General features: G+C 40.4%; 1 protein-coding gene across 1 annotated transcript; it reads right to left on the bottom strand.

The window, feature by feature from the left end:
• Window positions 1-1,272: 1,272 nt before the first annotated feature.
• On the bottom strand, window positions 1,273-12,927 carry LOC123640063 (C-type lectin domain family 4 member A-like). The gene is made up of 6 exons (XM_045554401.1): window positions 12,355-12,927; window positions 10,640-10,756; window positions 7,344-7,445; window positions 3,634-3,785; window positions 2,810-2,925; window positions 1,273-1,808 (listed from the first exon to the last, which is right to left on the bottom strand). Exons 1-6 carry the CDS (start codon window positions 12,434-12,436, stop codon window positions 1,667-1,669), a joined length of 711 nt encoding a protein of 236 aa, XP_045410357.1. The 5' UTR covers window positions 12,437-12,927; the 3' UTR covers window positions 1,273-1,666.
• Between the last annotated feature and the right edge of the window lie 424 nt (window positions 12,928-13,351).

Raw genomic sequence — 13,351 nt, 5'->3', positions numbered from 1 at the left:
ACCCAGAGCAGGCCACACTCCCAGTGGTTCCAGTTCCAAGATGGTGTAGCACAGTAGCCCCATGAGACACAAGGGGTGGGGTATAGTATTGGTGCCTTCTCTGTGGGAGCACAGCTGGGTGGATGCCAAACAGCTCCCTCAGCTGGGCTTTGCACCTGTGAGGACTGTGAGTCCCCAGTGTGGAGGACTATAGGTGTCCAAAGAGGTGATGGCAGCTGCTGGGGGCATCTTGCTTACCTTTTTCCTGTGGGGAGAAGTCCCTCCTGGTTCTGAGCTGATCCCAGCTGGGGGATGAGGTGGCAGAGGCAAGGTGTTTCCTTCCATGCTCTATGTGGCCATCATGGGTTTTTGTGCTCTACAGGGTCTCTGCTCCTCCTTTGATGTACTCTGTCACTCTCCTTTAGTTATTCTCATCAAAGTGTAGTTGTTCAGTCATTCCTTTGGCTGTCTTTGTGGGGGGCACAAGTGCTAAGGGCTTCTGGCCGGCCGGCTTGCTGATGTCACTCCAGTAGGGACATTTAAACAATATGAATTCTTTCAATACATGAACACAGGATATCTTTCCATTATTTCATGTCTTCAACTTTTTTCATCAACGTTTTATAGTTTTCAGCATACTACTCTTGCACTTCTTTGGTTAAATTTATTCCCAAGTATTTTATTCTTTTTGACACTTTTGGAAGTTGGAAATGTTTTCATTATTTTCTAGAACATATATCTACAATCTCATGTTTATTGCACTGTTATTCACAATAGCTAAGACATGGAAACAACTTAAGTGTCAGCCAGTGGATGAATGAATGAAGAAAATGTGGTGTATATATACAATGGAATATCATTCAGACATAAAAGAAGGAAATCCTGCCATTTGCAACAACATGGGTGAATCATGAGGGCATTATGCTAAGTGAAATAAGTAAGACAATGACAAACACTGTACGATCCCATCTATATGTAGAATCTTAAGAAGTCAATCTCATAGAAAAAAAGAGTGGTGGTTGCCAGGGGGAGGGGTGTGGGGGAAAAGGGATGACGTTGGTCAAATGGTACCAACTTTCAGTTATAAGATGAATAACTTCTGGAGATCTAATGTACAACATGGTGACTATAGTTAATCCTATATTGCATGCTTGAAATTTGCTTAGGAAGTAGATTTTAGATGTTCTCACTACACACAAAATAAGTTGGTAACTATGTAAGGTGATGGATGTGTTAACTAACTGATTGTGGTAATCATTTCACAACATATATGTATGTCAAATCACTATAATGTACACCTTAATATATACAATTTTATTTGTCAATTGTACATCCATAAAGCTGGGCGGGGGGGAAAGAACACTCAGGCAGAAAAAAACCACATCATATAATTATATCAGTAAATAGTCCCTAAGCAGTCAGACAGAAGTTAGGAGACAGGCTCATGTTCCCTTCATGTGTACACAAAAGGGGTCTCCAGTATAGTCTCTGGAACATGAAAATGCCCAATAAATGCTCATTTTATGAATGAATGAATAAATGTATGCACCAGTTCTGTCATGAGTGAAATAGCTGCCTGGCTGCCTAAAATTCTGTGGAACTCCCTTACACATAAATAAAGAGCTTATTATCTATCTCTATAATGATGGATGCCAATCCAACCACACGTCCATGGAGAATGTTCAGTTCATAAGTAGATGTTCGTCATCTCACAAACTGACCTTTGAGACTCAACACAAGGAATGTCATTCCAGCCCCATGATGAAGAGCGAGTTTGTAGTACAACACAACGCTCATTGCCATTACTGGGCTCACCCGGATGCCAGAATCTGAAGGGGAGAAAAAGGATGAGGGCATTTCTTTAAACAGTGCTTTGAAAAAGGTTAGAGACAGTAAGGGGTGAGGGGCTGGGGATGAACTTCACAGAAGTCAAGGTCAGACATGTCCAAATCCACCCTCCCCACTCTTCATACACTTTCTCCTCCACCTGCATCTCTGGCATTTCCCTTGAAAACTGTGCCCACATCACTCAGTACTTTCCACCTTATTGCTTTAAATATCCTCACAGCAGATATCCCAGAGACTGTCTTGTATTTGTCCACCTTTATATCCTGTTCCCGGGGCACTGTCAATCTTATATGATGAAAATATTTCACCCTGGCCCATTTATCAATAGAATTTTTTCCTTTTTTTATTGCACTGTTTTTGGAGTCTGAAGAACTGGTAAAAATCTCTGTATCTTCTACCTATCCTTGTTATCGTGGGCAAGTCATTTAATATCCCTAATTCTCAGTTTTCCTACATAAAAAATGGGGACTAGAGCAACATCAGTGCATATTTCACACAGTAGACATGAGAATCAAAGGTGGTCATCTACTAAAGTACTTGAGATTTTAAAGAATTATATCAATATGAGATATTATAAGACGATCAAAATTTAGCATTTTTGCTTTATGAGAAATATTAAATCTTTAATAGTTGGTTATGATCTTAGTCAACATGAATTTGTATTATATTTAAATATATAAATATAGTGGTTAAAAGCACAGTAAAATCCACCTGGATTTGAGGACCATTGTTGACACTGTTGGTGGCCTTAACTGAATTTTCTACACTCTCCAAACTCAATTTCCTCATCTCTATAGTGGGAAAAATAGTACCAGGTGCCTCATCGGATTCTTGTGATGACTAAAAGACATAATAAAATTATTTAACCCAGTGCCCAGGAGTTAAGAGTGAGCTATTCTAGTTTCACAGCCGATAGCCAGAACACCCTAAACTCCTGGCATGAGGCTGGACCCAGGACTCCTTTATCTAATTCTATACTCACGTGGCACTTTTGTTGTATGGCGTCTGATCGACCCATTGCCAACGTCCCTGACCCTCCGGATCTGACAGCCCCACAAAATAAGCAGACTGTTTATCTAGATTCCGGGTGATGAAATCCTGAGGTAAGAAAAGAAAGGAGTCACAGCCTTTAGAGTACTCAGCCTAAACTGGGTTCTTTCTGACTTTAGAGAAATGAGGAGAAAAGGAGAGGATCCTAGGACTGCAGGTCTCCCCTGTCTGAGCAGGGCAGGGTCAAACACTTCATTTGTGAGTGTGATGTTCTATAGATACGGGAAGTGATTTCTATCCATGAGCATAATGAATTCTCATCTCAGACTGACTTCCCCTCTTTTTGTCACTAAGAGATGCCATTCTTCAAAGTTGTGCATGAGAAAATTTTGGTGGATTTAGTCATTCTCCTTTCATAACTTCAGAGATTCTTTAATTTCACTCCTGATTGTTTATTGTCATTGGTAATGATTTAACTTTATTTCCCTATTCAACTTAATACCTCTTCTCTGTTAGTTAATAATGTATAAAACAATTACACATTAGAATAACAACTGATAGTTCAGGATGAAACATTTTCATCCTTCAACTCTATCCCCATATGTTATATTTTTAATGCCACGATTTCTTTTGATTAGTTTTCTTGAAGCAGGAGAAGATATGAAACATAAAGACTTAGGGGTCTTTCCTATCTATTTTATTAAAGCCCTCTGCCACAGCACAAATATCGCAAAATAACAAAGACCTCCTTCTTAGCCAAGAGAGATACACAAAAAGCACGTAGGGCTCACCACTCCATTGCCTATTAGAAAGTACCTGCTCGTCCTTGGTGTTGATCACCAGCAAGTGAGCCTCCATTCTAGAGCAGTTCTTCTCACTCTCATTCCAAGATTTTGAGTCAGTAGCAATAAAGTAGCATTTGGAACTAAATGACTTCCAGTTCTTGGGGCAGCAGCTCCAGACTTTTTCTGTATGGGGAAGAGGGGCAAATAAATACAAGATAAGTAATCCCTTTTAAAAGTGTGTGTATTATTAAAATTAAGGACCAAAGGAGACCGCACAGAAACTAGAACTCCCATCCCCACCCAGGTGTAACAAGGATGCCCACTTCTCAGGTGTCAACGAAGCCAAGTCTATTTCAGTCTGGCAATAACGGGGCAGGATCCCCTTTCTTCTACTGGAGAGGTATCGGCAAAAGCCAGTAACATAATGTTTACATAAGATCCAGACTCTGAGAACCTAATACAAATAGTACAGCATTCAATAGAAAATAACTCATCATACCAAGAACCAGGAAGTTCTCAAATGTAATAAAAAATGATAATCAATAGATGCTAACAACCAAGATAACAAAAATGTTACAATTATCTGACAAAGATTTTAAAGCAGTCATGATAAAAATGCAAGAAGGTACAAACTTGCTTGAAATAAATGAAAAAATGGGATGCTTCAGTAAATCAATAGAAGATATAAAGAAGAACCAAATGGAAATTTTACAATTGAAAAATACAATAACCAAAATAAAAGTCTCAGTGGATGGGCTCAACCCCAGATTGACAGTGAATTGGAAGACAAAACCATAGAAATTGCCAACTGAACAATAGAAACAAAATATACAGAAAAAAGATAAATAGAGCCTCATATAGTGATCCTAAATGTGTATACACCAAACAGACCTGCAAATGTGTAAAGCAAAAACTGATACAATTGAAATGATAGATTTGACAACTACACAATTATAGGTGGGCACATGAATACCCTGCTCTCAACAATTGGTAGAACAGCTACACAGAAAATCAGCAAGAATATAGAAGAACTCAAAAACATCATCCACCACCAGGATCTAATCAACATTTATAGAACATTCTACCCAACCACGTAATACCCATTCTTTTCAAGTGCCTGTGAAACATATATCAAGATAAAACATATCCTGGGGCTAAAACAAACCTCCACAAACTTTAAATTATTGAAATCACATAGAAAGTGTTCTCCAACCACAATAGAAGCAAATTAGAAAATAATAAAAGAAAGAAAGTAAACAACACACTTCTAAACAATCCATGGGTCAAAGAAGTCTCAGGGATATTTTTAAAAATACATTAACTGAATGAAAATGAAAATACAAATTATCAAAACTGCTATTCTTTAATTAAAAGAATTGGGCTCCTCAAATGAATGTCTGACTTGAGGAAAGGGACATGAGTCCCAAACATTTTGTAGTCCCAGAAGGTAAGGAAGTACCAAAAAAAACCAAAAACAATAAAACAAAAATTCACATTGATGGCGATATGTCAAAAGGTCACAGTAAGGCCTGGCCCAATGGCTCACATCTGTAATCCCAGCACTTCGGGGGGCCAAGGCAGGAGAATCCCTTGAGGCCAGGAGTTTACCACCCGCCTGGGCAACATAGCGAGATCCCATCTGCACAAAAAATTTAGACTGCAGGCATGATCGTGGGCCCCTGTAGTCCCAGCTACTCATTAGCCGGAAGCAGGAGGATCACTTGAGCCCGGGAATTGGAGGTTGCAGTGAGCTGTGATCACACCTTGGTACTCCAGTCTGGGGGACACAGTGAGACCTTCTTTAAGAAAAAAAAAAAAAAAAGGAGCCAAGGAAAAAAATGAAAGAACAGCTAAAAGAACAAAACAAATAAAGTAGTATTGGATTATAATCCAAAATTTAAAATACATAACCATGAGTAAATGCAGATGTAAACAAATGATTGGGTAAGTTAATAAATGGGATAGAAGAGACAACTCTCACATGCACAAGAATTTCAAATAAATTATATAGATACCAGTGATGGGTAATTTTATGTGTCAGCTTGTCTGGGCCACAGTGCCCAGATTTTTGGTAAAACATTCTAGATGTTTCTGTGAGGATGTTTTTTTAATGAGATTTACATTTAAATTGTTGAAATTTGAGTAAAGGAAATTGTGCTACATAATGTAAGTGGAGCTCATCTCGTCAGTTGTAGATCTGAACAGAACAAAAGGAGGACCCCTCTGAGCAAGAGGAAATTCTCCAGCAGACTGCCTTTGGGCTTCATCTGCAACATGGCCTCCTCCTGGTTCTGCAGCAGACTGACTGCTTTGGACTCAAACCACAACTCTTTCCTGAGTCTCCAGCCTGCTGGCTGCCCCAACAAACTTTGAACTTCTCAAGCCTCTGCAATTGCACGAGTCAATTCCTTAAGAATAAATGTCATTCTACACATACCTCCTATTGGTTCTGTTTCTCTGGAAAACCCTAACGCAGTACTCCACCCTAATGGATGGGGAGCATAACTCCTCTATCCTTAAGTGTGGGCTGTGCAAAGAGTACAGTATGGAAAGGAGAAATAAGAGTAACTTTATAGTGGAGAAACCTGACAAACACTACCTTGGCCAGGTGATCAAGGTCAACATCGACAGTCAAAAATCATTTTGATAGTATATACCCTTGATATGATGTGATGAAAGTAGAACTTTACATCTGTGATCTTCCTCACAAAAACCAGTAACCCCATTTTAATTATTAGAAAAACCTCAGACAAATTCTAGGAGGGAGACATCCTATAATATACCTCACCAGTATCCCTCAAAACTGTCAAGGTCATCAAAAACAAGGAAAGTCTGAGAAACTGTCACAGCCAAGAGGAGCCCAAAGAGACATGAAACTCAACGTAGTGTGGAACCCTGGCTGGGATCCTGTTAAAGAAAAGGAACATTAGGTGAAAACTAAGGAAATTTGAATGAATTGTGAACTTTAATTAATGATAATATATCAATATTGGCTCGTTAGTTGTAACAAATGTACCATATTTATATAAGATAATAATAGAGGATACTGTGTGTGCCAAGGAGGTGTAAAATGGGATCTCTTTGCATTATCTGTTCAATTTTTCTGTAAATATAAAACTGTTTCTAAATTAACTACTAATTTTGAAAATTTAAATAATTCACATCCATAGTAAAATCATCATCATCAGATTATTTTCATCAAATAGTTTTAACTGATATGTCAAAAAAAGAGCAAGTGTGCACAGAAAGTTCAGAAAGAGGCCCGGTGCAGTGGCTCATGCCTGTAATCCTAGCATTCTGGGAGGCTGAGGCGGGTGGATCGCTTGAGGTCAGGAGTTCGAGACCAGCCTGAGCAAGAGTGAGACCCCATCTCTACTAAAAAAAATAGAAAGAAATTAGCTGGACAACTAAAAATATATGGAAAAAATCAGCCGGGCATGGTGGCGCCTGCCTGTAGTCCCAGCTACTCGGGAGGCTGAGGCAGAAGGACCACTTGAGCTCAGGAGTTTGAGGTTGCTGTGAGCTAGGCTGATGCCCTGGCACTCTAGCCTGGGCAACAAAGTGAGACTCTGTCTCAAAAAAAAAAAATTTATGTCCTATATATTTGCAGATTTATAGCTTAAGATGGTCATGGGAGTCAACTTTGTAGTATGATCTACCTGGGAATCTTACTGGAAACATTGCTTTGGGATCCTTACGTAGTATAGTCGGCAACTGAACTCTAGGCACATTCATTTTTACCTGCCATGGTCAAATTTTTTTTCACACACTCCAATGCTGTATGAATTGGCTGTTTTGTAGTATTTTTTTCTTCAGGAAGCTGAGAAGATTTTTGAAAGAAAACTAGAAAAGAGAACAAAGACATTCATTTTCCTGGTTGCACTGTGACTTTGACTTTATTGTTACTTTCTTACATTCTTTATAGAAATAAAATCTACAAACGCCCAATTACTTGAGCAGATGGATCCTGACTGGAAAAGATTTCCTATTTTGAAACCATAGATCTCCAGGAATAGCTGAAAGATCAGCAGTTGGAAGAGGACACAACAGCTCCATCACAATGGGTCTATGGGGACTTCTCCACATGCTCCTTCAATACTCAACGTGAGATGCCTGCAGAGGCTAAACCTTGGGAGTGGGGAGGAGGGGAGGGCAGATAGACGCTTGTGTTCAAGGATGTGCACAGCCTGGGACTTTGCAGGGGTGGGGTGGAGAAGAATTAGCTAACTCTGAAAAGTTCTGGGTGATTCTGGAGAATGGAGAATTTAAAAAAGAACCCAACATGGACCAAGAGAACATAATTTTCTTCCCCTTCTTTCCTCTATTCTCTCCATTCCAACTGGCTACTACCGCTCAGCACACCAACACTCTCATGTCTCTCCCAATCTAAAACTAACCCCACCTTTTCATCTAGAAACTGAATTTTCTCTTTTTCCTCCTTATCTTTCATTTGCTCCTTGACTCACCACATTCTGACTATTGCTTCCACTGCTTCACTAACACCATCCTTGAAAGGGATTATCAGCAACATGATAGGCCCAGTTATTAGCCATCTTCCTATTTGACCTCCTTAAATACTTGACCTGAGTTCTCCTCCCCCTTAGTTCTTAGGGCACTACTCTTTTTTTGCTTTTGTTTTCTTGCTACTGCTTCTTATAGTCCTTTATAAGCTCCTCTTCTTTCATCCACCTCTTTTACAAGGTGAAATTTCCCAGAGTTCCATCTTCATCCCTCCTTCTCATGCTAAGTACTCTGAGTGATGTCACATACCCCCATGGCATCACCTACTACGTCTATGTGAATGACGTCCAAAGCTCAGACCTCTCTCCTGAAGGCCAGACAAATGTGTCTCCCACTAGACATGTCCATCTGAGGGTCCCACAGTTACATAAAACTCAACATGTCCAAACCTTAAATCACCATCTTCCAACTCAAACCTGCTACTCAGCCTATATTGTCTACCTCTTTGAAAAACTTCATGATTTCTGAGTTTACCAAGTCACACTATTGGAACCACATTTTACTTCTCTGGGTCCCTTATTCCCCAGATCGAGATATTCATCAGGCTTCTACCTCCTTTATCATTCAAAGCTACCTCCTTTCTTCACTAACTCTAGCCACGGATCAGGCTCTTGCTGTTCCTCAATTGGATTTATGAATTAGCTTTCTACCTTCTCTCTCTGCCTCCAATGTTGTCCTCATATATCCATTCTCCACATCTCTGTACAGAGCATATTTCCTAAGTTAAATTTGATTATACCAATTCTCTGCTTAAAATTCTACAGTCTCTTCGTGACTGTAACACATTGTAAAAATGGCCACAATTTTTAACCTTCCCTGTATCCACACTCCTCTGCAATGTGATTTTGTAGCTTCTTCAATCAAGAAATGGGGTCTGGTCAGGTATGTTGGCTCACACCTGTAATCCCAGCACTTTGGGAGGCCAAGGCAGGAAAATCGCTTGAGCCCAGGAGTTTCAGGCTGCAGTGAGCTGTGATCATGCCACTGTACCACACCCTGGGCAGCACAGGTAGACTCTGTCTCAAAAAAATGTTTAAATAAATAAATAAATGGGGAAAAAAAGAAATAGGGTCTGTTTCTCCACCACCGGAATCAGGCTGCCTTTAAGACTTCCTCTGGCCAACAGAATGCGCAGAAGCAATCTGAGCTAGGCCCAAGCTGAGACTTCAGGAGGCTTTGCTTACTTCGCTCTCAGTCTTGGAAGTCTGCAAGTTGCCATGTGAACAAACTCAGGCTAGTCTCATAAATGATGAGAGCAACGTGGCCAAATTGCTTCTGTCATTCCACTGACATCCCCTTCCTCAGAAGGCAGGTTGCCATGAGGGGCACCCGACGACATGTGCACGAGTGAGGCAAGGCAGGACCAGAGGACTCGCCCAACTGGCACCAGTCTAACCACGCTGCAGAATTAGGAGCTAAATAAACAGTTGCTGTTTTAATCCACTAAGTTTTAGATTGGTTTAATAAGCAGGAAAAGACAATTGATAAAACAATCTTTAGGGGAAAAAATCCTAATTCTTTATAATGGTGTACAGCACTCTTCATGATCCGAGTTCTGTTTCTCTCTCCCACCTAGAGCTTCGCTTCTTAGTTCCATATGTTCCAGTCATGTATACTGACAGTTCCCCAAATTCCGTGCTCTCTCATATCTCCATGTCATTCTTGGGAGACACAGCCCTAAATGTCACCTCCCCTGGGAAGCCTGTCTGAGCTTCCTGTGCGTACACCTTACCTGCACAACAGTGACCATACACTGTTGTAACCACTGGTTCATTGGACCGTTCTCTACATTTCTTGAAACCAGGGGCTGCGGCTCTGTCTAGACTCTCTGTCTGGATGGGGTCTGACATATAGCAGATGGCCATTGCTACTTACTGAATGACCAAATGAATGAATAAAATACCCAAATATATACTAGTTTTGTACCTTTTAAAATTTTAATAAATTCTAAAAGCCAAAGATACTCAGCAATCCACCTATTTTGCTAAATTGGCTTTTAGATCTCACACAGTCTTGGGCAGGACAGAAATAGTTAGAGTGAAATTCAGTGGAAAACTGTTCTCAAAGTATTTCTTCCCATCTCCTTCTTGTCCACCTGCTCATCCCAAAATATAAGTCTGCACTCAAGTAGGACTGGCCTTATAAACGCTGCTGAGAAAATATAGATTTGTCCTCACTTATACAGTGTCTGGTATAGAGACCTCAGAGGTTTCACTCTACAACACACAGACAAACACACACACACACACACACACACACACTCTCTCTCTCTCTCTCTCTCTCTCTCTCTCTCTCTTCAATTTCCCTAAGAAGAATGGACTCCATTCTTTTTACAGGAAAGTAACTAAATCCAAATAAAGAGCAAAATTCCCAGTGGATTCTCATGAATTATGTCTCCCTAGAGAAAACTTTATTTTAGATTCCTGGATAAACTCATTTTTAAATGTCAGTTTCTAACAGATACCTTCTTTTCGAGTAGAGCAGACATTGCTTATTGATTCGGTTGGCATACTTACTGATAAAAGCAATAAAGAATGAGATTGCCAATAGCAGGAAAAGTATCAGCAATGAGGCCCAAAACAGCTTGGGAAAACCGGGATTACTTTTGTGAGGGGTGGTCCTTTCCTTGGGAGCTGAAAGAGAAACCAAATGAGCTTTTTTTAATCAACAATAAATTCTTTCCTTACTTCCTCTTCCTCCTCCTCTTCTTCTTCTCCCCTTTCTTGGATGATGCACAATTACAATGGTATGACACTTAAAATAATATGAGAATAGGAATAGAAAGGAAATGCTAATGTTCATTGTAGAAACTTTAGAAAATGCATAGAAGCAGAAATTCCTATGATTGAAGATAACCATTTTATTAATAATTTGGTATATATCCCACCAGCAATTTTAAAAATGCATACATATGTACATTTTGCCATGATTGACACATCATATATACTGGTTTCTGACCTACTACTGTCTTTTACACTATATCATGAACATTCTTCACACCAGATTTTCTTCTTTAACACTTTTTATCATGGTTGAATAGCATTTCATCATATATTTAAATAATCTTCCAGAGTGTTGCCAACTTTACTTTTAAAAATGCTATAGCGGATAAATCTTTATAATCATCCCTCATCACATGTTCAGGATGAGGTCAGCCTTTTTAGTCACCATGTCATATTAGGAATTCTTAACGTTATGATATGTCATCAAGTATGGGGGGACTCTCAGTACTATACAATAAGATTTCATTTTTAGAAAAATACACAAACATATTTATGTATATTCTCATGTGGAAGGGTATATGCTAAAATGAAAATTATGGTTTTCTCTAGATGGTAAAAGTATAATTGAAATCTCTGTGTACCTCTGGTTAATTTTTTTCCATAATAATCATTATTACTTATATAATAAAGAAATTATACAAAGTTTAAGAAAAAACAAAACAATTTTCCTGAGCACTCTCCATACTTCCACAGAGGCGTTCTAGAAAGCGTGAGAAGTCCTGACTCCCTCCCTCCGATAGCGTCTTGTACTCCGTATGCATTTTTTTCTCTCTTCTCTATCTGAGATCTCACACATGCCACCCAAACTGCCTTTTATCTACTCCCAAACTTAATTGAGTCTGTCTCAGAGATGCAACATGCAATAGATTTTCTGATTTCAGAAAAATTTCCCTGGAGATTTAAGGAACTTTCTTTTTAAGACTTTCTAGTCTTTCATTTGCAATGGCCTTTTGTTCCACTCAAGTATTAACAAATACACTCTCCTTACTGTCCACCCACACTCTTCCCCTCTAACTAATCAAAACACAAATCCCACAAATGCATCAGTAACCCCAGCATCTGGGCTCATGGTTTCAGAAGCTGCATTCTGTCTCTCAACCCCAAACTAACTCAGCCTCAGAAAACACAGGACCAGGCTCAGAAAACACAGCTCTTAGCATCAAAGCACTGACCTTAGCTCAGCACTATAGCTGATTTCTGACACCTGTTTTCTTATAGTCAGCAGAGTTAGAGCTAAAGACGGCATCATAAAATCTTTTCCTCCCCGCATACAACTGTACAACCCCACAACGCTTACCTACAGGCAACTCAGTCTTCTGGGACTCCTGTGTTTCCCAGACATGGCCAGTCAGAGAACCAACAACTGACACCATCTATGCCTCGTTTACAAACCCTCGCTTCATCCTTCATCTTATCATTAATTCTGACCACCAGAAAATGGTTGTTACCTGCAGGAGACTCTGAGTTGGTGCCTGAGGAGTTGGATCCATTTTTGAACCTCACTTCAGCATAAGTGATTTCCAAAGCCATGTTCAGAAGAAACCTTCTGCTTTCATCAGAAAATCTGTTTCATCGCTTCCTTAAAACCTCTTATAAATGAGAACCAAACATGGTGATAAATTATCTCTTTCCTGTCACTCAACTTGGTGCGAGCAGGGGCAGCAAACATGTGAGTACCCCGACCGGGATCTCGTGAGAACCGGAACTGCGACGTGGGGGCCACGCCGTCCGCAGAGGCCCCGTCCTCGGGATCAGCGCGGTGGGAGCCACAGCTGAGACAGGCGCTGGCAAACGTACAGAAGCGGGAACTCAAAGCCTGGAGGAAAGAAACGGGAAGGAAAGGAAAAGAGGAACCAAGCGATTAGAGAAGTCTTTCCTGAGAACTGTGTTCACTGAACTCACCAGAAAAAATAAAATTCGTGTGCTTCCTCCCACATGCGGACGTAATTACTCACGGATCAACAGCCTGAACAAACACTTGTTCGTGTCGCATTCACCTCATCATTTTTGCCTCATCAGGTAAATTCTTGGTACCATAGTCTGAGAGGATCAACGACAAAAAACTCACATGTCAGCCTCCCCACCTTCAAGGCTTGGCCTTCTCCGGCACAGTGGGGAAGGCAAAGCTTCAATCCTGTGGCTTCGGAAGCTGCTCCTCCCTGCGCTGGGCTTTCCCTCCTCCTCGTTTGTAACTAACTCCACTGGAGTCTCTGGTCATTGTGCTGCGTGTCACCTCCAGCCCTCTGCAGAGTAGCTCGCTTTGCTGGATGTCGGAGGACGGGGCCAGCTCTTACCGCACACTTCTCTAGCCTTTTAGTCCTCAGACCACCACAGCAAAAGGGTACCCAGGTACCTATGACTGTTTTAACAGTTAGGATAATTAAATGGGGTCACGTTATTGAAGGGGATAAACTTAAACAGAGTGCTAAATATGGCTTTTTCCAA

This window comes from Lemur catta, chromosome 6 (genome assembly GCF_020740605.2).
Source record: "Lemur catta isolate mLemCat1 chromosome 6, mLemCat1.pri, whole genome shotgun sequence".
Classification (NCBI taxonomy): Eukaryota; Metazoa; Chordata; class Mammalia; order Primates; family Lemuridae; genus Lemur; species Lemur catta.
Note: the sequence above shows the minus strand (reverse complement) of the source record. Positions and strands in the feature narration are given on the sequence as shown.